The sequence below is a fragment of the Zea mays genome, chromosome 6 (assembly GCF_902167145.1).
Source record: "Zea mays cultivar B73 chromosome 6, Zm-B73-REFERENCE-NAM-5.0, whole genome shotgun sequence".
Taxonomy (NCBI): domain Eukaryota; kingdom Viridiplantae; phylum Streptophyta; class Magnoliopsida; order Poales; family Poaceae; genus Zea; species Zea mays.
The window spans coordinates 159,434,484-159,457,649 of NC_050101.1; the positions used below are offsets into that span (position 1 = coordinate 159,434,484).

At 47.2% G+C, this 23,166-nt stretch overlaps 1 protein-coding gene across 1 annotated transcript; it reads right to left on the minus strand.

Moving 5' to 3' along the window:
* Nucleotides 1–18,649: 18,649 nt before the first annotated feature.
* On the minus strand, nt 18,650–21,345 carry LOC100284453 (uncharacterized). Its single transcript, NM_001157348.2, has 3 exons — nt 20,834–21,345; nt 19,789–19,907; nt 18,650–19,030 (listed from the first exon to the last, which is right to left on the minus strand). Exons 1-3 carry the CDS (start codon nt 21,254–21,256, stop codon nt 18,883–18,885), a joined length of 690 nt encoding a protein of 229 aa, NP_001150820.2. The 5' UTR covers nt 21,257–21,345; the 3' UTR covers nt 18,650–18,882.
* Between the last annotated feature and the right edge of the window lie 1,821 nt (nt 21,346–23,166).

Genomic DNA, 23,166 nt, shown 5'->3' on the forward strand with positions numbered 1-23,166 from the left:
CGAAAAACGAAACCTCCAACTGTCGACATACCTCCTCAAAAAGGGGGAAGTTAGCCTTGCTATGATCCTTTCGAAGAAGATTTTCTGCTAGATGTCGAGTGCACCATCTGTGGTGCATGGGTGCGTAGCCAGGAATCTGCTCTTGCACTGCATTAAGAATACCTTGGTGTCTGTCAGATATGACACCAACCTCGCGTCCAGGGCCTACGACATGGATGCGTACAAGTCGCAAGAACCAAGACCAACTATCTCTGTTCTCCCTCTCCACCAAAGCAAATGCCAAAGGAACCAGTGCGTTGTCTGCGTCGCATGATATGGCAACCAACAATATGTCCTTATACTTCCCAAGCAGAAAAGTACCATCAATAGAGAGCACGGGACAACAATGCCTGAAGGCCTCTACGCACTGCGAGAAACACCAGAAAGCACGAAAAAATATCTCTCTGTCGTTCCTCCATTCATTAGGTTTGGGGATGTACTTGTAATGCATGTCTGGGTTTTTTGCTTTCATTGCAATGAACAATGCTGGTAACTTCTCATAACCCTCCTCCCAATCCCCATATATCATCTTCCATGCTCGCTGCTTTGCCCTCCATGCTTTCCCATATTTGATCCTGTAACCAAACAACTCCGAAGTCATGGTCATAATTGACTTCACCTTCAAGTTTGGCTGACCCTTCAATATCCCCAATATCCTTTTCGCAATCAGGGTAGATGTCAACTGACGATGCTTAGAGCTCAGCTCTGTCTGGGCATAAGTGAGAGCACCTAGAGGGGGGGGGTGAATAGGTGATCCTGTAAAACTTAAGCTTATAGCCACAAAAACTTGTTAAGTGTTAGCACAATAAATGCCAAGTGGCTAGAAAGGAGTCTCAACAAAACACAATACCACAAGAGATCAATCACAGAGATGACACAGTGGTTTATCCCGTGGTTCGGCCAAGACCAACGCTTGCCTACTCCACGTTGTGGCGTCCCAACGGACGAGGGTTGCCTACTCCACGTTGTGCCGTCTTGAATCTTTTGATGATGAGGGCCATCTCTTCATCATTAAGTCCGGCCGCCTCAATTTGTGCCACCCTGCTAGGTAGCGCCTCCTTGCTTCTTGTTGCCTTGAGAGCAAGGGGTTGAGGCTCGTTGATCGGTCCATTCAAGGCATCGTCCACGTATCTTGCCTCCTTGATCATCATCCTCCTCGGGCGTCATCTTCGTGTACCTGGGATTCTCACGAATATTGTTCACGAGATGAGGATCAAGAACGGTAAATGACCTTAGCATTAGGCGGACGACGTCGTGATCCGTCCATCGCGTGCTTCCGTAGCTCCTTATTTTGTTGATAAGGATCTTGAGCCGGTTGTATGTTTGCGTCGGCTCCTCGCCCCTTATCATCGCGAATCGTCCGAGCTCACCCTCCACCAACTCCATCTTGGTGAGTAAGGTGACATCATTCCCCTCATGAGAGATCTTGAGGGTGTCCCAAATCTGCTTGGCATTGTCCAAGCCGCTCACCTTGTGATACTCGTCCCTGCACAAAGAGGCTAGCAACACAGTAGTAGCTTGTGCATTTTTATGGATCTGTTCATTAATAAACGAAGGACTATCCGAGCTATCAAATTTCATTCCACTTTCCACAATCTCCCAAATGCTTGGATGGAGAGAAAATAGGTGTGTACGCATTTTGTGACTCCAAAATCCGTAGTCCTCTCCATCAAAGTGAGGAGGCTTGCCAAGTGGAATGGGAAGCAAATGAGCATTTGAGCTGTGCGGAATGCGCGAATAATCAAAAGAAAAGTTTGAGTTAACCGTCTTTTGTTTGTCGTAGTCGTCGTCCTTGTGGGAAGAAGTAGACTCGTCGCTGTCGTAGTAGACGATCTCCTTGATACGTCTTGTCTTCTTCTTCTTCCCATCTTTACGTCTGTGGCCCGAGCCAGAGTCGTTGGATTTGTCATCTTTTGGCTCGTTGACGAAGGACTCCTTTTCCTTGTCGTTGATCACGATTCCCTTCCCCTTAGGATCCATCTCTTCGGGCGGTTAGTCCCTTTCTTGAAGAGAACGACTCTGATACCAATTGAGAGCACCTAGAGGGGGGGGTGAATAGGTGATCCTGTAAAACTTAAGCTTATAGCCACAAAAACTTGTTAAGTGTTAGCACAATAAATGCCAAGTGGCTAGAAAGGAGTCTCAACAAAACACAATACCACAAGAGATCAATCACAGAGATGACACAGTGGTTTATCCCGTGGTTCGGCCAAGACCAACGCTTGCCTACTCCACGTTGTGGCGTCCCAACGGACGAGGGTTGCAATCAACCCCTCTCAAGCGGTCCAAAGACCCACTTGAATACCACGGTGTTTTGCTTGCTTTTTCTCAATCCCGTTTGCGAGGAATCTCCACAATTTGGAGCCTCTCGCCCTTACAATTGAAGTTCACAAAGAAGCACAGAGCAAGGGGGAATGAGCAACGCACACAAGACTTCAAAAGATCAGAGCAACAACACGCACACAAGTCGCAACAAGAGCTCGCAACACAACTCCAAGAGTTCGCAACTCAACAAGAGCTCTAGATGCTATCACAATGAAACGAATGCGTGAGATCGATGTCTTGGTGCTTAGGAATGTTGTAGGAATGCTTGGTATTATCCTCCATGCGCCTAGGGGTCCCTTTTATAGCCCCAAGGCAGCTAGGAGCCGTTGAGAACAAATCCAGAAGGCCATCCTTGCCTTCTGTCGTCGGGCGCACCGGACAGTCCGGTGCACACCGGACACTGTCCGGTGCCCGATTTCCTTCCTTAAACAGCGCAGTCGACCGTTGGAGATCTGGGAGCCGTTGGCGCACCGGACATGTCCGGTGCACACCGGACAGTCCGGTGCCCCCTTCCGACCGTTGGCTCGGCCACGTGTCCCGCGCAGATCGCGCGGCCGACCGTTGGCCCGGCCGACCGTTGGCTCACCGGACAGTCCGGTGCACACCGGACAGTCCGGTGAATTTTAGCCGTACGTCGCCAGTCAACTCCCGAGAGCGGCCAGTTCGCCCGAGGCAGCCTGGCGCACCGGACACTGTCCGGTGCACCACCGGACAGTCCGGTGCCCCAGACCGAAACAGCCTCTTGGCTGTACACAGCCAACTCTCCTCTTTTCTTCTTCTTCCTGTTTCTGATACTTAGACAAGTATATTAGTATACAAAACCAATGTACTAAGACTTAGAAACATACCTTTGCTCTTGATTTGCACTTTGTTCATCCATGGGCATTGATTCACATTTAAGCACTTATGTTGACACTCAATCACCAAAATACTTAGAAATGGCCCAAGGGCACATTTCCCTTTCAATCTCCCCCTTTTTGGTGATTTATGCCAACACAACATAAAGCAACTAGAACAAGTGCAATATCACTTCAAATAAAAACTCAAATTTATTTTGATTCAATTTGGCATATATGGATCATCCTTTGCCCCCACTTGGTTTGTTTTTGCAAATCAACCACAAAATCCTATCTCTAAGTCAAATCCACTTGTAGAGACATAAAGAGAGGTTTTCCAAAGAAAATTGATTCAAGATTCCAAAAACTCCCCCTATTTTCCATAATCAACACTTCTCCCCACAAGAGGCCAACTTTTGACAAAAGAGACAATGCAAGAGTTTTGACAAACCAAAAGCTCTATCCTACTATTTTCAAAGTTTCTTTCAAAGTTTCTCAAGTGGTAGCTGATCCATTTATTGCTTTGGCCTTTATTTTCTCCCCCTTTGGCATCAAGCACCAAAACGGGATCAATCTTGGCCCTATAATCCCATTGCCTCACCAAAGTCTTCAATTAAGATCAAATGGCAATTAGAGTTCATGAGATGAACTTGGAATAAGTTACCCTCTCATCGGAGTGCAGTGGAAGTCTTTCATGGTCCAAGTCCACCTTTTCCCTTTCAATCCTCCTTCGAGACTAAATCATCAACTCAAGCACATGGTTAGTCTCAAAGGGTCAAGTTGTAACACATCTCCCCCTACACATGTGCATCACTTTGCAACGGACTTGTGAGGTCCAGGGAGTGTCTGTACAACTTGAGCACCATAATAAGCAACAAAATGCAGAAAGGAACATGATCAAAAGCATAAATACAAGTATGCTACAATTCAATCCAAGTTCCGCGAATCTAAGACATTTAGCTCACTACGCAACCTGCAAAAGGTCTTCTCATCTAGAGGCTTGGTAAAGATATCGGCTAGCTGGTTCTCGGTGCTAACATGAAACACTTCGATATCTCCCTTTTGCTGGTGGTCTCTCAAAAAGTGATGCCGGATGTCTATGTGCTTTGTGCGGCTGTGCTCAACAGGATTTTCCGCCATGCAGATAGCACTCTCATTATCACATAAGAGTGGGACTTTGCTCAGATTGTAGCCAAAGTCCCGGAGGGTTTGTCTCATCCAAAGTAGTTGCGCGCAACACTGTCCTGCGGCAACGTACTCGGCCTCAGCGGTGGATAGGGCAACGGAGGTTTGTTTCTTAGAGTTCCATGACACCAGGGACCTTCCTAAGAATTGGCACGTCCCCGATGTACTCTTCCTATCGACCTTACATCCAGCATAGTCGGAGTCTGAGTATCCAACCAAGTCAAAGGTAGACCCCTTTGGATACCAGAGCCCGAAGCAAGGCGTAGCAACCAAATATCTAAGAATTCGCTTCACCGCCACTAAGTGACACTCCTTAGGATCGGATTGAAATCTAGCACACATGCATACGCTAAGCATAATATCCGGTCTACTAGCACATAAGTAAAGCAAAGAACCTATCATTGACCGATATGCTTTTTGATCAACGGACTTACCTCCTTTGTTGAGGTCGGTGTGTCCGTCGGTCCCCATCGGAGTCTTTGCGGGCTTGGCGTCCTTCATCCCAAACCGCTTCAGCAAGTCTTGCGTGTACTTTGTTTGGGAGATGAAGGTGCCGTCCTTGAGTTGCTTCACTTGAAACCCAAGGAAGTAGTTCAACTCGCCCATCATCGACATCTCGAATTTCTGCGTCATCACCCTGCTAAACTCTTCACAAGACTTTTGGTTAGTAGAACCAAATATTATGTCATCGACATAAATTTGGCACACAAACAAATCACCATCACATGTCTTAGTGAACAGAGTTGGATCGGCTTTCCCAACCTTGAAAGCATTAGCAAGTAAAAAGTCTCTAAGGCATTCATACCATGCTCTTGGGGCTTGCTTAAGTCCATAGAGCGCCTTAGAGAGCATACACACGTGGTCGGGGTACCGTTCATCCTCGAAGCCAGGGGGTTGCTCCACGTACACCTCCTCCTTGATTGGCCCGTTGAGGAAAGCGCTCTTCACATCCATTTGGAACAACCTAAAAGAATGGTGAGCGGCATATGCTAGCAAGATACGAATTGATTCTAGCCTAGCCACAGGAGCAAACGTCTCCTCAAAGTCCAAACCTGCGACTTGGGCATAACCTTTTGCCACAAGTCGAGCCTTGTTCCTCGTCACCACCCCGTGCTCGTCCTGTTTGTTGCGGAACACCCACTTGGTTCCCACAACATTTTGCTTGGGACGAGGCACCAGTGTCCAAACTTCATTGCGCTTGAAGTTGTTGAGTTCCTCCTACATGGCCACTACCCAATCCGGATCTAGCAAGGCCTCCTCTACCCTGAAAGGCTCAATAGAAGAGACAAAAGAGTAATGCTCACAAAAATTAACTAATCGAGATCGAGTAGTTACTCCCTTGCTAATGTCACCCAAAATTTGGTCGACGGGATGATCCCTTTGAATCACCGCTCGAACTTGGGTTGGAGGTGCCGGTTGCGCTTCTTCCTCCATTACTTGATCATCTTGTGCTCTCCCTTGATCACTCGCCTCCTTTTGATGAACCTGTTCATCGTCTTGAGTTGGAGGATGCACCGTTGTTGAGGAAGAAGGTTGATCTCGTTCATCTTGTTCCTGTGGCCGCACTACTCCAATCGCCATGGTTCGTATAGCGGCCGTCGGAACATCTTCTTCATCTACATCATCACAATCAACAACTTGCTCTCTTGGAGAGCCATTAGTCTCATCAAATACAATGTCACTAGAGACTTCAACCAAACCCGATGATTTGTTGAAGACTCTATACGCCTTTGTATTTGAGTCATAACCTAACAAAAACCCTTCTACAGCTTTGGGAGCAAATTTAGAGTTTCTACCCTTCTTCACTAAGATGTAGCATTTACTCCCAAAAACACGAAAGTATGATACATTGGGTTTGTTACCGGTTAGTAGCTCATATGACGTCTTCTTGAGGAGGCGGTGAAGGTAGACCCTGTTGATGGCGTGGCAAGCCGTGTTCACGGCTTCCGACCAAAATCGCTCGGGGGTCTTGAACTCTCCAAGCATAGTCCTCGCCATATTGATTAGCGTCCTGTTCTTCCTCTCTACCACACCATTTTGCTGTGGTGTGTAGGGAGCAGAGAACTCGTGCTTGATCCCTTCCTCCTCAAAGAACTCCTCCACTTGAAGGTTCTTGAACTCGAACCCGTTGTCGCTCCTTATCTTCTTCACCTTGAGCTCAAACTCATTTTGAGCTCTCCTGAGGAAGCGCTTGAGGGTCCCTTGGGTTTCAGACTTATCCTGCAAAAAGAACACCCAAGTGAAGCGGGAAAACTCATCAACAATAACTAGACCGTACTTACTCCCTCCTATGCTCAGATAGGCGACGGGTCCGAAGAGGTCCATATGTAGCAGCTCCAGAGGTCTTGATGTTGTCATCACATTTTTGGTGTGATGAGAGCCTCCCACCTGTTTCCCTGCTTGACAAGCTGCACAAGGTCTATCTTTTTCGAAATGAACATTGGTTAGACCTATCACGTGTTCTCCCTTTAGAAGCTTGTGGAGGTTCTTCATCCCCACATGTGCTAAGCGGCGATGCCACAGCCAGCCCATGCAAGTCTTAGCCATTAGGCATGCATCTAGACCGGCCTCTTCTTTTGCAAAATCAACTAAATAAAGTTTGTCGTCTAATACACCCTTAAAAGCTAGTGAACCATCACTTCTTTTAAAGACAGACACATCTACATTTGTAAATAGACAGTTATACCCCATGTTGCATAATTGGCTAACAGATAGCAAATTATATCCAAGAGACTCTACTAAAAACACATTAGATATGGAGTGCTCATTAGAAATTGCAATTTTACCTAACCCTTTTACCTTGCCTTGATTCCCATCACCGAATATAATTGAATCTTGGGAATCCTTATTCTTGACGTAGGAGGTGAACATCTTCTTCTCCCCCGTCATATGGTTTGTGCATCCGCTATCAATAATCCAGCTTGAACCCCCGGATGCATAAACCTGCAAGGTAAATTTAGGCTTGGGACTTAGGTACCCAACTCTTGTTGGGTCCTACAAGGTTAGTGCAAATATCCTTAGGGACCCAAATGCAAGTTTTGTCTCCCTTGCATTTTGCCCCTAACTTCCTAGCAACTATCTTCCTATCCTTTCTACAAATAGCAAAGGAAGCATTTAGGGCATGATAAATTGTAGAAGGTCCATGAATTTTCCTATGAGCATTAACAACATTTCTCCTACCAACCTTTCTATCATGCATAACATGAGAACTAGAAGCAGTCATAGCACAAGAATCATACGTATGTGAATCAAAAGCATCATAACTTCTAAAAGCATTTCTAGAATTTTTTCTATCATGATACAAAAAGGCATGGTTCTTTTTAGCACTAGTAGCCATAGGGGCCTTCCCTTTCTCCTTAGCGGGAATGGGAGCCTTATGGCTTGTTAAGTTCTTGGCTTCCCTTTTGAAGCCAAGTCCATCCTTAATTGAGGGGTGTCTACCAATCGTGTAGGCATCCCTTGCAAATTTTAGCTTATCAAATTCGCTTTTGCTAGCCTTAAGTTGAGCATTAAGACTAGCCACTTCATCATTCAATTTAGAAATTGAAACTAGATGTTTACTACAAGCATCAACATTAAGATCTTTACACCTAGTGCACGTTTCAACAATTTCTACACAAGATGTTGATTTACTAGCTACTTTTAGTTTAGCATTTAAGTCATCATTAACACTCTTTAAAGTAGCAATGTTTTCATGACAAGAAGATAATTCACTAGAAAGCACTTCATTTCTTTTAACTTCTAAAGCATAGGATTTTTGTGCCTCTACAAACTTATCATGTTCATCATACAACAAATCCTCTTGCTTTTCTAAAAGCCTATCCTTTTCATTCAAGGCATCAATCAATTCATTGATTTTATCAATTTTATTTCTATCCAATCCCTTGAACAAACTAGAGTAATCTATTTCATCATCACTAGACTCATCGTCACTAGAAGAATCATAAGTGGCATCATTACGAGTGATTACCTTCTTCTCTCTTGCCATGAGGCAAGTGTGACGCTCGTTGGGGAAGAGGGATGACTTGTTGAATGCAGTGGCGGCGAGTCCCTCATTGTCGGAGTCAGACGAGGAGCAGTCCGAATCCCACTCCTTGCCAAGATGAGCCTCGCCCTTTGCCTTCTTATAATTCTTCTTCTTCTCCCTCTTGTTCCCTTGGTCCTGATCACTATCATTGTCGGGACAGTTAGCAATAAAATGACCAAGCTTACCGCATTTGAAGCACGAACGCTTCCCCTTGGCTTTGGTCTTGCTTGGCTGTCCCTTGCGACCTTTAAGCGCCGTCTTGAATCTTTTGATGATGAGGGCCATCTCTTCATCATTAAGTCCGGCCGCCTCAATTTGTGCCACCCTGCTAGGTAGCGCCTCCTTGCTTCTTGTTGCCTTGAGAGCAAGGGGTTGAGGCTCGTTGATCGGTCCATTCAAGGCGTCGTCCACGTATCTTGCCTCCTTGATCATCATCCTCCCGCTTACGAATTTTCCGAGTACCTCCTCGGGCGTCATCTTCGTGTACCTGGGATTCTCACGAATATTGTTCACGAGATGAGGATCAAGAACGGTAAATGACCTTAGCATTAGGCGGACGACGTCGTGATCTGTCCATCGCGTGCTTCCGTAGCTCCTTATTTTGTTGATAAGGATCTTGAGCCGGTTGTATGTTTGCGTCGGCTCCTCGCCCCTTATCATCGCGAATCGTCCGAGCTCGCCCTCCACCAACTCCATCTTGGTGAGTAAGGTGACATCATTCCCCTCATGAGAGATCTTGAGGGTGTCCCAAATCTGCTTGGCATTGTCCAAGCCGCTCACCTTGTGATACTCGTCCCTGCACAAAGAGGCTAGCAACACAGTAGTAGCTTGTGCATTTTTATGGATCTGTTCATTAATAAACGAAGGACTATCCGAGCTATCAAATTTCATTCCACTTTCCACAATCTCCCAAATGCTTGGATGGAGAGAAAATAGGTGTGTACGCATTTTGTGACTCCAAAATCCGTAGTCCTCTCCATCAAAGTGAGGAGGCTTGCCAAGTGGAATGGGAAGCAAATGAGCATTTGAGCTGTGCGGAATGCGCGAATAATCAAAAGAAAAGTTTGAGTTAACCGTCTTTTGTTTGTCGTAGTCGTCGTCCTTGTGGGAAGAAGTAGACTCGTCGCTGTCGTAGTAGACGATCTCCTTGATACGTCTTGTCTTCTTCTTCTTCCCATCTTTACGTCTGTGGCCCGAGCCAGAGTCGTTGGATTTGTCATCTTTTGGCTCGTTGACGAAGGACTCCTTTTCCTTGTCGTTGATCACGATTCCCTTCCCCTTAGGATCCATCTCTTCGGGCGGTTAGTCCCTTTCTTGAAGAGAACGGCTCTGATACCAATTGAGAGCACCTAGAGGGGGGGTGAATAGGTGATCCTGTAAAACTTAAGCTTATAGCCACAAAAACTTGTTAAGTGTTAGCACAATAAATGCCAAGTGGCTAGAAAGGAGTCTCAACAAAACACAATACCACAAGAGATCAATCACAGAGATGACACAGTGGTTTATCCCGTGGTTCGGCCAAGACCAACGCTTGCCTACTCCACGTTGTGGCGTCCCAACGGACGAGGGTTGCAATCAACCCCTCTCAAGCGGTCCAAAGACCCACTTGAATACCACGGTGTTTTGCTTGCTTTTTCTCAATCCCGTTTGCGAGGAATCTCCACAATTTGGAGCCTCTCGCCCTTACAATTGAAGTTCACAAAGAAGCACAGAGCAAGGGGGAATGAGCAACGCACACAAGACTTCAAAAGATCAGAGCAACAACATGCACACAAGTCGCAACAAGAGCTCGCAACACAACTCCAAGAGTTCGCAACTCAACAAGAGCTCTAGATGCTATCACAATGAAACGAATGCGTGAGATCGATGTCTTGGTGCTTAGGAATGTTGTAGGAATGCTTGGTATTATCCTCCATGCGCCTAGGGGTCCCTTTTATAGCCCCAAGGCAGCTAGGAGCCGTTGAGAACAAATCCAGAAGGCCATCCTTGCCTTCTGTCGTCGGGCGCACCGGACAGTCCGGTGCACACCGGACACTGTCCGGTGCCCGATTTCCTTCCTTAAACAGCGCAGTCGACCGTTGGAGATCTGGGAGCCGTTGGCGCACCGGACATGTCCGGTGCACACCGGACAGTCCGGTGCCCCCTTCCGACCGTTGGCTCGGCCACGTGTCCCGCGCAGATCGCGCGGCCGACCGTTGGCCCGGCCAACCGTTGGCTCACCGGACAGTCCGGTGCACACCGGACAGTCCGGTGAATTTTAGCCGTACGTCGCCAGTCAACTCCCGAGAGCGGCCAGTTCGCCCGAGGCAGCCTGGCGCACCGGACACTGTCCGGTGCACCACCGGACAGTCCGGTGCCCCAGACCGAAACAGCCTCTTGGCTGTACACAGCCAACTCTCCTCTTTTCTTCTTCTTCCTGTTTCTGATACTTAGACAAGTATATTAGTATACAAAACCAATGTACTAAGACTTAGAAACATACCTTTGCTCTTGATTTGCACTTTGTTCATCCATGGGCATTGATTCACATTTAAGCACTTATGTTGACACTCAATCACCAAAATACTTAGAAATGGCCCAAGGGCACATTTCCCTTTCAATAAGTGTGTGGACCTACAATTTTGGTGATCTTAAACTTTCCGGTGTCCTTCTGCCTTCGGGCACATACCCTCCAATTACATTCCGACACCTCGCACACAACAGTGTAACGACGTTGTGCATACGAATGTCTCACCTTGAACGGCCTTTTGCGGTTCACAGAATATTCCTGTAGCCATCGTCTCAGTGTAGGCAGGTCCTTGAAAAGTAAACCTACCTTAATCTCAATGTTGTCGGCGTTATCCGGAGCCTCTAGCAGTTCATCATCACGTCCTTCAGCATATGCACGGGTGGAATGACTTAAACTGCTAAATTCATGTACTGCAGGGTCACGCTCCGGACACAAACGTCTTATGAGTTCAATTTCTTGCTCGGTCATTTCTTGAACCGGACGGTCATCATCAGAATCTAAGGCCCGAGCAGCCTCATATGGCTCCTCATCATCCTCAATCTGAACATCAACACTATTGGATGCCCTGCATATGTTGTCCATATTATATGACACAGGCACATCAAGATAAGCAGTATTATCGATATGTGGAGATCCTGCATTTGGTCGAATCAAGAAAAACCACATTAAAAAGTCTAATCAAACGAAATAACGATGGATACGAACAACGTGTCAAAGACACTTACTAGGATGATCGTGAACTGGATCCTGGGTCAATGGGATCTCTTGGGGGGTACCACCGGATTAGAAGCCCCACAAACGCCAGGAAGAGGACGAGATATCCCATACTAGTGCGGACCCGATTGAGCATCGGGCACAACAACCACTTCTTCATGAAGCTCTACCAAAGGAGCTTCAATACGAGATGCATTGGGAATTTGTGGAGTCAACCCGACTGGAGCATCACGATGAGTAACAGATAACGGCTGAACAACCACATCCAAACATGGTAGAAGCATGGTCTTCACGATTCTTACATATCTCACCCAATCATCTTCTGAGCCAATGGAGATCAACCGTCGGACAACTGTTCCATATGTAATATGGGACAACAAACCCTGAATTGATATTCCAGGGTCGTTTATGTCGCAACTAATCTCCTCACAAGCCCGAGCGAAAATCTTGTCAAAAGATGGTCTTTCATCGAACAATATGGTCACGATCTTCATACCATCAAAAGTAACACTCCCATACGCATCTATCCCCACACTTCCTCCATGGTATAGTGTCACTATGGTGTCCATCTATTGTAAAAATGGATTACTAACTCAATATCCATTTAATATGGTATGTGACTAACACTATATAGTAAAAAAATTGGGCAACACCTCCCCTATATGGTCAGGTTTCTAAAACCTGCAAATAAACCTTCAGCGCGATGGCTGAACATATAAATGCTACAAAATAAATGCTAAACAATGTTAATAAACACTAGCTACTGCTTACAAGTAAAACACAAACCTTACACTAGGCTACAAAATAAATAACTACTTACTAACGACTAACTAAAAACTAATAAATAACCTAAACCTAACTCATTACTAACCAATAAATACATAAATCAAATAAATGGCACATGACATGAGAACTAATTATAAATAACTAAAAACAAACTAAACATTAACACAAAAAATACATATAAAATATTTTAAAATTACTAAATAAAATACCTTGAGCAGAGGGCGGCAGGGCGGGTGGCGCGGGGAGGACGGGCGGCTCGGGCGTGGTGGCGCTAGAGCGGCGCGGCGAGGGAGAGCTCATGCGTGGCGGCGCTACGGCGGCTCGGCCGTGCCGGCAGAGGGGCGGCGAGGGAGCGGCCGGCGTGGAGGCGAGGGAGCAGCCGACCTGGGAGCCGCCTCGGCGTGGGAGCGGCTTCGGCAGACGGGCGGCGAGCGAGCAGCCGGCGAGGGAGCAGCGAGGGAGCCGCCTCGGCGTGGCGGCGAGGGAGCAGCCGGCGAGGGAGTGCTCCGGCAGAGGGGCGGCGAGGCAGCGGCGGCGCGGCGATAACGGCGGCGGAGAGAAAACAGAGACAGTGGGCAGAAAATCGCGGTGAGGAGGTAGCCGCGCGATTTCATCCTAGCTCGACGCCAAGATCTGTGGCGCCGAGCTAGATGCCACGCGGCCTGCCACATCGGCTTCGCCACGTCATTGCTCGGCGCCACACTCTATGGCGCCGACATGTGTAGGTTATGACGCCGAGCTAAGGGTTCAAATCTGAGATTAAAATTTTTTATGGTCTATACGTGATTTTACTTCTGTTTAAGGACCAAAATACAAAAAATTCGGCCGGAGCGTCCAGTCACTGCCGCTTCGGGGTAGATAAGTAGATTAGATGTGACTTGCCTGAATCCAGGCCACACGAGATGTACTACTACTACAAGTTGAGAGGGCATCCAGATTCCAGATCGAATGATTTTGAGCGTCACCGTCAGATTGATGCCCTGCCCCTCTCGTCTCGCGGCCATGAGAGACGATGCACGCTTGCCTGCCGGTGCCGGAGCAAGCTAGCACCGTACGCGCGAAACCGTACAGTTCCGGACGCCGTACGTCCGTTTGCGTGCGACCAGAAGAACGCAGGCGAGCAGGCAGCACTGCTCTGCGTCCAACTGAACCAGCTAGCACACAGCACAGTACGCGTGCATATCAGACTAGCAGTTAACGATGAAGCCACGGCCCCGCCATGCTGGTCCGAACCAGCCATCACCGGATCAAGGCCCCGTGTGTTTTTTGGTTCTTGTTCACTGCATTGTGGGCAGAAGGTGGGAATTCTGAATCAAAATGCAGCCAAACAAGAGGGGAGGGAGGAGGACTCGAACACTTGCGTACGACGGCATGAGTCTCTCCTGAAACGATCGTTACTCATTGCCGTCTGAATCTCTCACGATCCCACTAGGATAATTACTCGCGCTTTTTTTTACAGCTCCGTCCATAAGTAACTGCTCCCCGGAGGCCCGGAAGTCCTTGCAGCATCTATTACTGAACGTGACTCTAGAAGCAAAAAAAAAAAAAAGGATGTCAGAGTCACGGAGAGCAAAGGAAGACAGAGACAACCGAGCAAGGGGCCAAGAGAGTAGAACTGCTTGTAGGTAGAGGGTCACTTCAGCGCCCAACACAATAATGTGAAAAAAATCTAAACGAACTTGAAAAAAAAAAGAAAGAAAGAAAGAAATGAAAAAAACCTTGAAGAAATGGAAGTTTAGGATTCTTGACGCAGATCCGTGAGGTGTTTTTAGCTGACACGTCACGCGCTTATCTCCTGGAGCCAATGCGGCCACACAACATGCGGAAAAAGAAATTAGTTGCGGTCATAAAAGAAGGGATGCTAATGCTACCCCACAACCACAGTGTCAACATGTACGGCATGTCGGCATCCCGGACCTCAGGTCCCAGCATCTCCCAATCGTCGCATCTAGCTTATGTGTTCTCGGTATGCAAAGGTGAGGACATGGTTTTTTTAGAAGTACTGATATTTTATCAACTTGTGTATGAGAGAAGTACTGATATTTTATCAACAATGTTTTGCACAACCATATACACAATCTGCTGGAGACAGCCTAAGCTTCCGTTATGTAGGAGAGAGGTAGGACAATGGTCCTTGAGGCGTGCCCGCTGGCCTATCTCATGGGATTGTTTAGATACTTTAGTATTCATCCTAATCCACGTGTATTGATAGGGCAGTTGTCTGAGAGTAAACTCCATCCGGGTGGCAGAATGTACCCCTAATCCTAATAAGGGCTTGTTCGGTTATTCCCAATACACATGGATTGGATGGGATTGGAAAAAATTGAGAAGAAATTTGACTTGTTTGGGATTCAAACCCATCCAATCCCACCCAATCCACATGGATTGAGAGCTAACCGAACAAGCCCTAACATGGAGCAACCTATGGTTTGTCTAACAATATGCAGAACAAAGGGTTTAGAGTGGTTAGGGGCCCCGAAGCGTAATACTCTACTGTAAGTTGTATTGCTGAGAGCTCTGGGTGGATTTCAGAAAGCATGTTAGCCATTTTATCCTCGATAGACTCGAGAGAGCCGGTGAGTCGGCCTCCTCCTTGTAGTGCATGTGTCCTCCCTTTTATAGTATAAGGGGCATGTACATGGGCACTGGGCCCCGACAGGTGTGCCTAGGAATATAATAATATAAAGCATGGAGCAACGAATAGAGCTGGTGGACCGAGGTCTTCTCCTGTGGTGGGCAGATATCTTCTCTTGGTCACCATGCGGATTTTCTGACTAGACTCACCTTCGCCCTGTCTTGTCAGCGTGTAGGCGAAGGCTCTAGTGTTGGCTACGACGTAGATTAGCACGACGACGTGCGTAGAGGTACATAGTCGGTGTCGTCATGTCCCCTCCTACTATCTCCTTCACCTGTCTCTATAGCGAGAACGATAGAAGTCGTGATAAGAGTCGTCCATGCGCGGCGGTGAGAGTCAATGGTCTCGCCTCGGTAACACGCGGGTTACTTCCGCGACACATACCTTGCGGACTACGCACGTCGCCTACATTTAATGCGGGAAGCACACCGTCTGTCACTAGTGCGGATAGGCGCACATCCTGTCCGCATTTGATGCGGGGTAGCCTCCACGCTAGAGGCTTACGTCCGGATATGTCTGGCGGCTTTCGTCATGCGCCACAGTACACGTGGCAGCATCGTATCTCTGCCTGAGTGGAGAGCGAGGGCTGAGAGCGCATGTAGACGTGGTAGCCTCGTACCTCCTCTAGCTAGGGGTCTGGAGGGCACTTGTGAAAGTCCCAGTCCTATCCGTAATGGCCCGGACATGTAGCATCACCAGACTTCCCCTGGTGGGAGGTCTGGATGGCACACGTAGGGGTCCGGGACCGTCCCATGGTGGTTCAGCTCGAGGCTATAACCGCGGTGTGCTTTTACTTTAGGGACATGCGACAAATCCAGGCCTCCCCCTGTCGGGGATCCAATGGGCCCTTGCGGAGGTCCGAGACCCACCCGTGGGAGTCCAGACCCATGATCAAAGTTGTCGAGCAATAATGGGACACGTGGTGACACCGGCCCGACGACCGGTGACCCTGTCGGGCGGGCCTAGACTCTAAGTCAGGCTAGACTATTCGTCACTACATGGCTACAGATAATCACAAGGGTCCTGCCTTGACCCAGCAAGAGTGGGTACCCTGTTTTAGGTACCTACAGTAAAGTGGCATTCTTTTTTGTAGGACACAGGGACGTCACGAACTCACACCACCACTACACACACCACATGCACATACACTCGTGCGTGTCCAATATATACATTAGAAAACGGTTAAGAGGCCTAGATCTCTAGTGCGTGGGAAACACGCAGTACCATTGAACGCGCATGCGTGTGTAAAACCCTACCGAAAATCCCGAAATGGGCACGAGGTGTCATATTTGGAGATCAAACTCATGCACAACCGTTCGTACATATACAGTGTGATTGGTTGCTCGTATAATATTATCCCGGGCCATTGTGTGCATTAACCTTGTCAGAGCACATGTTTAGTTACTTTCACGTGTAGACACGAGATACATGAATGGATGCAAAATAAGTTGTGCTCGTTTAGTTACTTTCACGTGGAGACACGAGATACATGAATGGATGCAAAATAAGTGACTGTATCGGCTTGTAAGCCAGAATTTACCGTATGTGGCCGGCCTGGCTGCGCATAGGCTGCCTGCGTGCGAGCTTGTAACCACGAACAAGCTGGGCTACGGCCCAGTCCGCTAGTGTTGGCAACGTACGAAATGTGTAGTGTTCGTCCAATCGCCCCTCGCCTCATGAAAATAATGTAGAGTTCGTTGGGCCGAACTGGCACACGCCGGGCCGAACGAGGAACCGCTTCGCATCGCTATGGCCCGCTGTCCATCCCATATTCCGGCTCTGGTCGAAGAGGAGCCCGCGAACCAAACACTCGCGCTCGCCGTTGTGCCCGCTCGGCTTACCGACCCGGCGGCCTTTTGGGGTGTCGGACTCCAATTATTGAGCTCAGCTCAAAGCTCAATTTCCTCGACAGCAAAACAAAGAGATCAATATTTGGAACAGCTTCATGGCCATTGGCCTCAAAAAATGAATTATGTATCTAAAATATATTTCGATTCACTGTAGAGCAAATCTACCAGTGCACTCGTGATTCATTAAAATTAATTTAGTTTGTTAGTAATAAAAAATCATGCTTCGACACCTCCTGAAATGAGATACCAAATGTACCAACTTCCTAAATATCACTGTTTAGTTCTAAAAGTTGAGAAGTTTAGTTCGCATTACCAATAGCCTATTTCGCCCATTCATTACACCATGAAAATCACTTGTCTGCCATCAAGTTTACCCTCGTGTACAAGTGTCAAGTGATACACTTTAAATTATTTAAGCTGTGGAAACAATAGATTTTCCATTGAGTTAGCATAACTTCAAATATATTTAACAACTCAAAGATTAGGAACTGTCGGAGGTTAAGTTTGTTTTTGTTCCCGATATGCATTTAGCAACCTGCTAAGGCCCTGTTTCAATCTCGCGAGATAAACTTTAGCAGCTATTTTTTAGCTACTTTTAGCCATTTGTAATCTAAACAGGTGAGCTAATGGTGGTAATTGAAGCTAAACTTTAGCACTTCAATTCATATAGCTAAAGTTTAGCAGGAAGCTAAACTTTATCCCGTGAGATTGAAACGGGGCCTAAATCTAAGTTTATACAACTTTTCGAAGAGAACTACCGGATATGCTCTTATTAGTCTACGTCTGTTTTACCCTTTAAAAGATTTTGCATATAATTATCATATGGCGCGGGGCTGTTTCGGTTCTTAAATATACTGTATACTAGTTCAGAATCATGAAGCGTCAATAACAAAATCTGAAAAAATAAAACAAGCGTTTGGTGGAATTTTCTTTTCTTTTTTTTCATATCGCCTCTTCTATCTTCTTCATCTTACAGCAGGAGATCAAAAGGTACAGTGTACACCATCACGAGTTCACGACTCCGGGAAGCGTAACTGCCGCCATGAAATCGGGTCGGCGGAGCGGCACCTTCAAGTCCCGGGAATGATGTTTCATGATGAACCAGCCTGCACCCGTGGTGGCAAAAGCCTGTGCCCAGGAGCTACGTAGTGCCACCATCCTCGCCTCGCCTCGCCGCACCAGTCGCCCGGTACGACCCGCACCATCATGGCGCCCGCGAATGCCGAGAGGGAACGGGCGCGCGGTCGACCAGCCGTCTCCCGTCCATCTCCGCGGCCATAATTGTGCCCTGCGCGGCAGTGAAGAAGATTGCAATTTTCCCTGACTCCCTGGCGGATTTGTCGCCGCGTCCATCCGTCGGCGTCCCGATGCCGATACGGTTTGTTCTCGGATCCTCGGCTAGGGTCTCGTCTCGGTGGGGACGGGGCACCCTGCGTTGCGTGTTTAGGAGCCTGGCTGATGTGAAGCAGTCACTGTTGCGTGTTAATGAACCTGGGCCAGGTCGAGGAGGGCAAGGGTTTAAACGAGGTTGCCGTCCTATTGTAGCTGTAGTAACTACAATTAGCAGTTTGGTGCTAATTAGTTGTACTACCAGCAAAATGCCAGGGCCTAGTTTTGACATCAAAGCAAGTTCGTTTGCTTCCAGCGTCCTGGAGAGCATATTAAGACGTTGAGAGAAACAGGATGAGAGACAACTGGCGAGGAAGAAGAAGAGGACACACGGACGCGAGGAAGAAGACTGATGACGGAAGAAACGACGTTCATATATAGAGGACTATCCCGTCCCTCCGACCTGCAGGGATTAGGTACGTTATTCCCGAATCCATGGAAACACGCTCACTCCTGTAGGCGATCCCAATTCCCAAACCTCGTATCCCTGAACCAAACGCCATTTCCCAGCCCGTTCCGTTCCATCCCATGCTTTCAAACTCAAACCGAACGCCTTCCAAAGAAGGGGGGAAATATATGGTTGTGGATCACGCGAGGAGCCAGAAGTTCTTCTGCCACCGGGTGCTGACGAGGTAGCCGCCGACGCCCTTGCTCTGCCGCCGCACCGCCAGCGTCAGGCACTCCGCCCGGTCGATGCACTCCTCCACAAGCTCCTCGCTGCTGCTCCGCGGGAAGCTGCAACATTTGTCCACAACGGCCAGCCACTGACGCATCAGCGATCTATACCACTAGCCGTAGCTAGAGAAACAACTGCATAAACATGGAGGCTTTAATTTGATTGTACAAGAGGTGAAAAGGTAGCAGCTTTCCCTTTAGTAACTTTTCTGACGATGTAAGCTTTTTCGTGTGGTCTTAAACTTTCTTTCCGGATTTTTTTTTTTACTTTTACAGATGTGTGTGCAACGCAGAGATGCAGGGCACACAGTGACAGTACCCCTACGGTTGTTGCTGGTTCCTCTTCCTCCATCCGGGGGGAGATGGAATTTTTAAACTGCAAGGACAAGGGAAGGACATCTCCGGTTTATGGATGGCACATGCCTCTACTAGTCTTTGACCTACCCATCCCTGTCCCTGCACCTGCACCGCTCTCTGGTAAAGTCCCTGTTCTTTTTAAAAAGTTGGCAGCTTGTCATTTGTCAAACAGTTCTTGCTACCAAGAAAACAAGACTTTCAGCTGCCAAATGTAGATGCTCTCTGGGAGTTTCAGGCATCTGTTTCTGAATTCTGAAGAGTAATAATGGGCAAGAAGAGCAGTGCGATAGCCAGCCGATAGGCCGTGCCCAGCTCCGCGAGATTCTATCCCTCCCTCTTTCGCTCTGCACAGCCCAACCCGTGAGACGAGCGACGCATCACACACGGACACGGATGTGAAGGCGGTGCGTGCACATGACATGCTGCATGCATGCCGCATGCGTGTGTGCTGCTGTGCTTACCAGCAGAAAGGCGAGGGGCTGCGTTGGCTCAGCACCAGCACGGACGCCTCCAGCTTCTTCACCTGGCTGAGGATGGTCGGCAGCTTGGGCCCCTGGATCACAAGCGCCTCCACCTCGACCTGTAACATCCACGACAAAAAGGAATTAAAAAAACAATTTTGTATGACATCGCACCAGAGATACCGTGATGTAGGGCATCACGGGCTAAAAGACGAGCAGCTGCGCATGCTTCCACTGCAAACACAGTGACTCAAGTACAATGAAATCTACTATGCTAGTACATTTTTCGTACAGACAAAAGATAATAATGGGAAAAGTTACAGTTTGACTGTACTTTTATTAGTTCCTACTGGCGACAGAAACTTTGTGCCGAGACGTCCTTTCTCAATTGTTTGGGAGATCAGGGTTTAATTCCTGCCATGATCCATCAATAATAAAAACTTTAAAGCGTGACTATGATGCCACCTGCTCGCATAACTTGATCCAAGAAAAAGCCACAGGACCAATCGTTTCACTCTGTAATAAGTACAAATTTCACCACATGCGCTGCATAAAAGACCAGCAAAGCTTTTGAGTTCGGGCTAACTAACTCGATAAAGATAACATTATTTATTTCCAATTTTCCATCAGGGTTCAGCCGCGCCCCCCTGAACCTGTGAGGAATTTTATAGAGATTGTATAAAGATTTTATAGGAACCACTTCATTTTTTTACAGTGAAAAAACAAATGAAACGGGAAAAAGAGCCCGCAAACGAAAACCGTGCCTTCTTATTGTTAGCGTAGGTTAACGTCATAATGCACATTGTTGAACACCTCATGGCATGCTCCAAGATCCTAAAATGGACTCCAAGGCAATGTCTGTATTTGCCGAATCAAATGGAGCTTCTAAAAGAGAATGCCAAACACCTATCTCTCCAGTTTGACTGAAGCTTCTGAAACAAAAATGCGGCGACGGCGAGCATACCTCGTCTTGTTTTGGATACATGTTGTAGAAACAAAACAAGCTGCGTGTGAGTCAAGTGAGTGAACAAGACAGTAGACGCACCTCAGGCTTGCAGGCCTTGCAAAGCGCGCCGAGGGAGTTGGCGAGCGCGGAGGCGTCCTCCGCAGCACCGCGGCTGCTGTGGCCGCTCTCCGGCGGCAGGACGTGGAGCAGGGTGAGGAAGTCGCCCTTGTTGGCCACGTGGGTGAGCGCCCACAACATGGCGTGCTTGGCGCCGGAGCTCTGGTCCACCACCACCATTACCCGCTTCCGCCCCGGCGCAGCCTCCTCCGCCCTGCAGAACCCGCCGCCGCGGCGGCGGTGTCCCCGCGCCCTGGTCTTCTTCCGCGACCCGCGCCTGCTGCCGCTGCCGGTGACGCCGCCGCACTCCCACTCTCGCTGCAGCAGATGGTGCGGCGCGCTGCCGCCGTCGCTCGAACTCAGCTGCCGCAGGAAGTGCTCGCTGCTGCCCCCGCTGCTCCCCATCGGTCCACTACTCCACTCCCGCAGCTCGGTGTGCGTGAGCGTGGCTGCGCGCTGTGGTGGTGTCGAGTGCTGGGCTTGGGCGCTTGGCTTTGGTGCGCGTGTGTGCGTGATGTAACGTTCTTTCTTGTTTTAAAGTGGAGGGCATCAGGGCACACCCGCAGAGGTCACAGGTCAGAGTTAATATACGCCCCCCCTATATAATCAGGTGTTTCGTTTAAGTGTGGACGTGAAGATTGATCGCATATTAGTTCTCAAGACGACAAGATCATTAAGTGCGGGCGTGAAGATTGATGGTCACATAGCACATTTATATTGTATATCCTGATTCTTGTTCATGTGCTTTATCTTTTTAATTAGTCGATATGTTTGGAACATTGGTTTTATGAGATATCCAATAGTTCTCTAAACAACTCTCTAAATCTAAAATTTAAGAAGCAAATAGAAAAATGATTCTCTAATATTTCCCTAAATAGATTGTTAAATTTAGTTACTTGTTATCTAACCCCATCTAGGTTGTCTCTAGCAACATCCTCTATATCCATCCTCTATATTCGTTCTTTACAGTCTCCTTTAAAAGATTTCATTCTCTATATCTCCTTCCTCTTCAACAATGTCCTCTAAATCATATCCTCTATGCGTAAATATCTATATCAGAGACATTTTTTTTATTTTTGTACATACATATTTGTTATACTCTCAAATATATTGTACATATTTTATTTTTGTTAAACCGGTTATTTAAAGTATTCAAATGGACAGATGATCGTTTAGAAAAACTCTATATATAGAGAGAATCCAAGAGCGTCCTCTAAATTTAGAGGATCGTTTAGAGGACGCTGCTGGAGAGTGTAGAGGACCGTTTGATCCTCTACATTTAGGGTACAATAGCTTTTAGGGTACCTTGTTGGAGACAGTCTTACTCCCCACATTTGGCAATTCGATAGGAACTCACTAAACACAGTTGTCGATAATTTCTTTACGCTCGTGTGCTATTTTCCCCTTTCACACACAGTGAGGTAGCCAAGTATGACATGTTTTATTTCCCGTTTCCCGCATAGCGAGGCAGCTAGGTTCAACACGTGTGACACAAGTTTTTTCTTTATTGTCAAACCACTGCTGCTCCATAGGTTGCGCCATCGGACATCTACTCCTCTACATGTCGTGTCAACTGATCTTTTCTCCTCTCCCATCGACATCCTCTCCTCTCAGTCTTGCTGTCAGCCAGATCCTATAGGGGCAGACCTGCCAAAGATAGATTCAAAATCGAACTACTCTCTAACTCTAAATATAAGCAACTATTGGAGACCAAACTAGTTTTTACATCTAATAGCTATTTAGCAACATGCTAAATATGATTTTAGCAAACTCTCTTTTAGAAAACTATTGGAGTTGGAGTTGATAAAGCTTAGTCAAAAAACTTTAATTGCATATAAGATCAGGGGTGGACCCAAGACAATTAGAAGTAGGGGCATACTTGCAAACAAGAGCACTAAAATGTTAGAGTGGGGATATCCAAGTTAGCTGAGCATAGACTTTATGATGAAAATCTGATCGCTACTACTTGCAACCGATAAATAAGCAAAGTTTGGGCACATCAGGGTTACCCATCCCGTTTTCTACATGAATTTTGTCCCGCGACGAAATGGCATTTAACTGAATTTTGCATTTACCGACCGGTTGACTTTTTCAAATTTGGCTAACTAAATTTCACTTTTTTGGACCGAATTTTACTGCTTTCTGACCGAATTAAGTTTCTCGAGATGGATTGGTTATTCAACATACATTTTTCGTACTGAAATAGTTATCGTTACAGTAATCATGTCGCTCAAATTTAACTAGAATTGTAAAAAAGTATTAGCAACATTTATATCTCTAAACAAATTTGTTATAGAATAGATTAAAAGGCTATA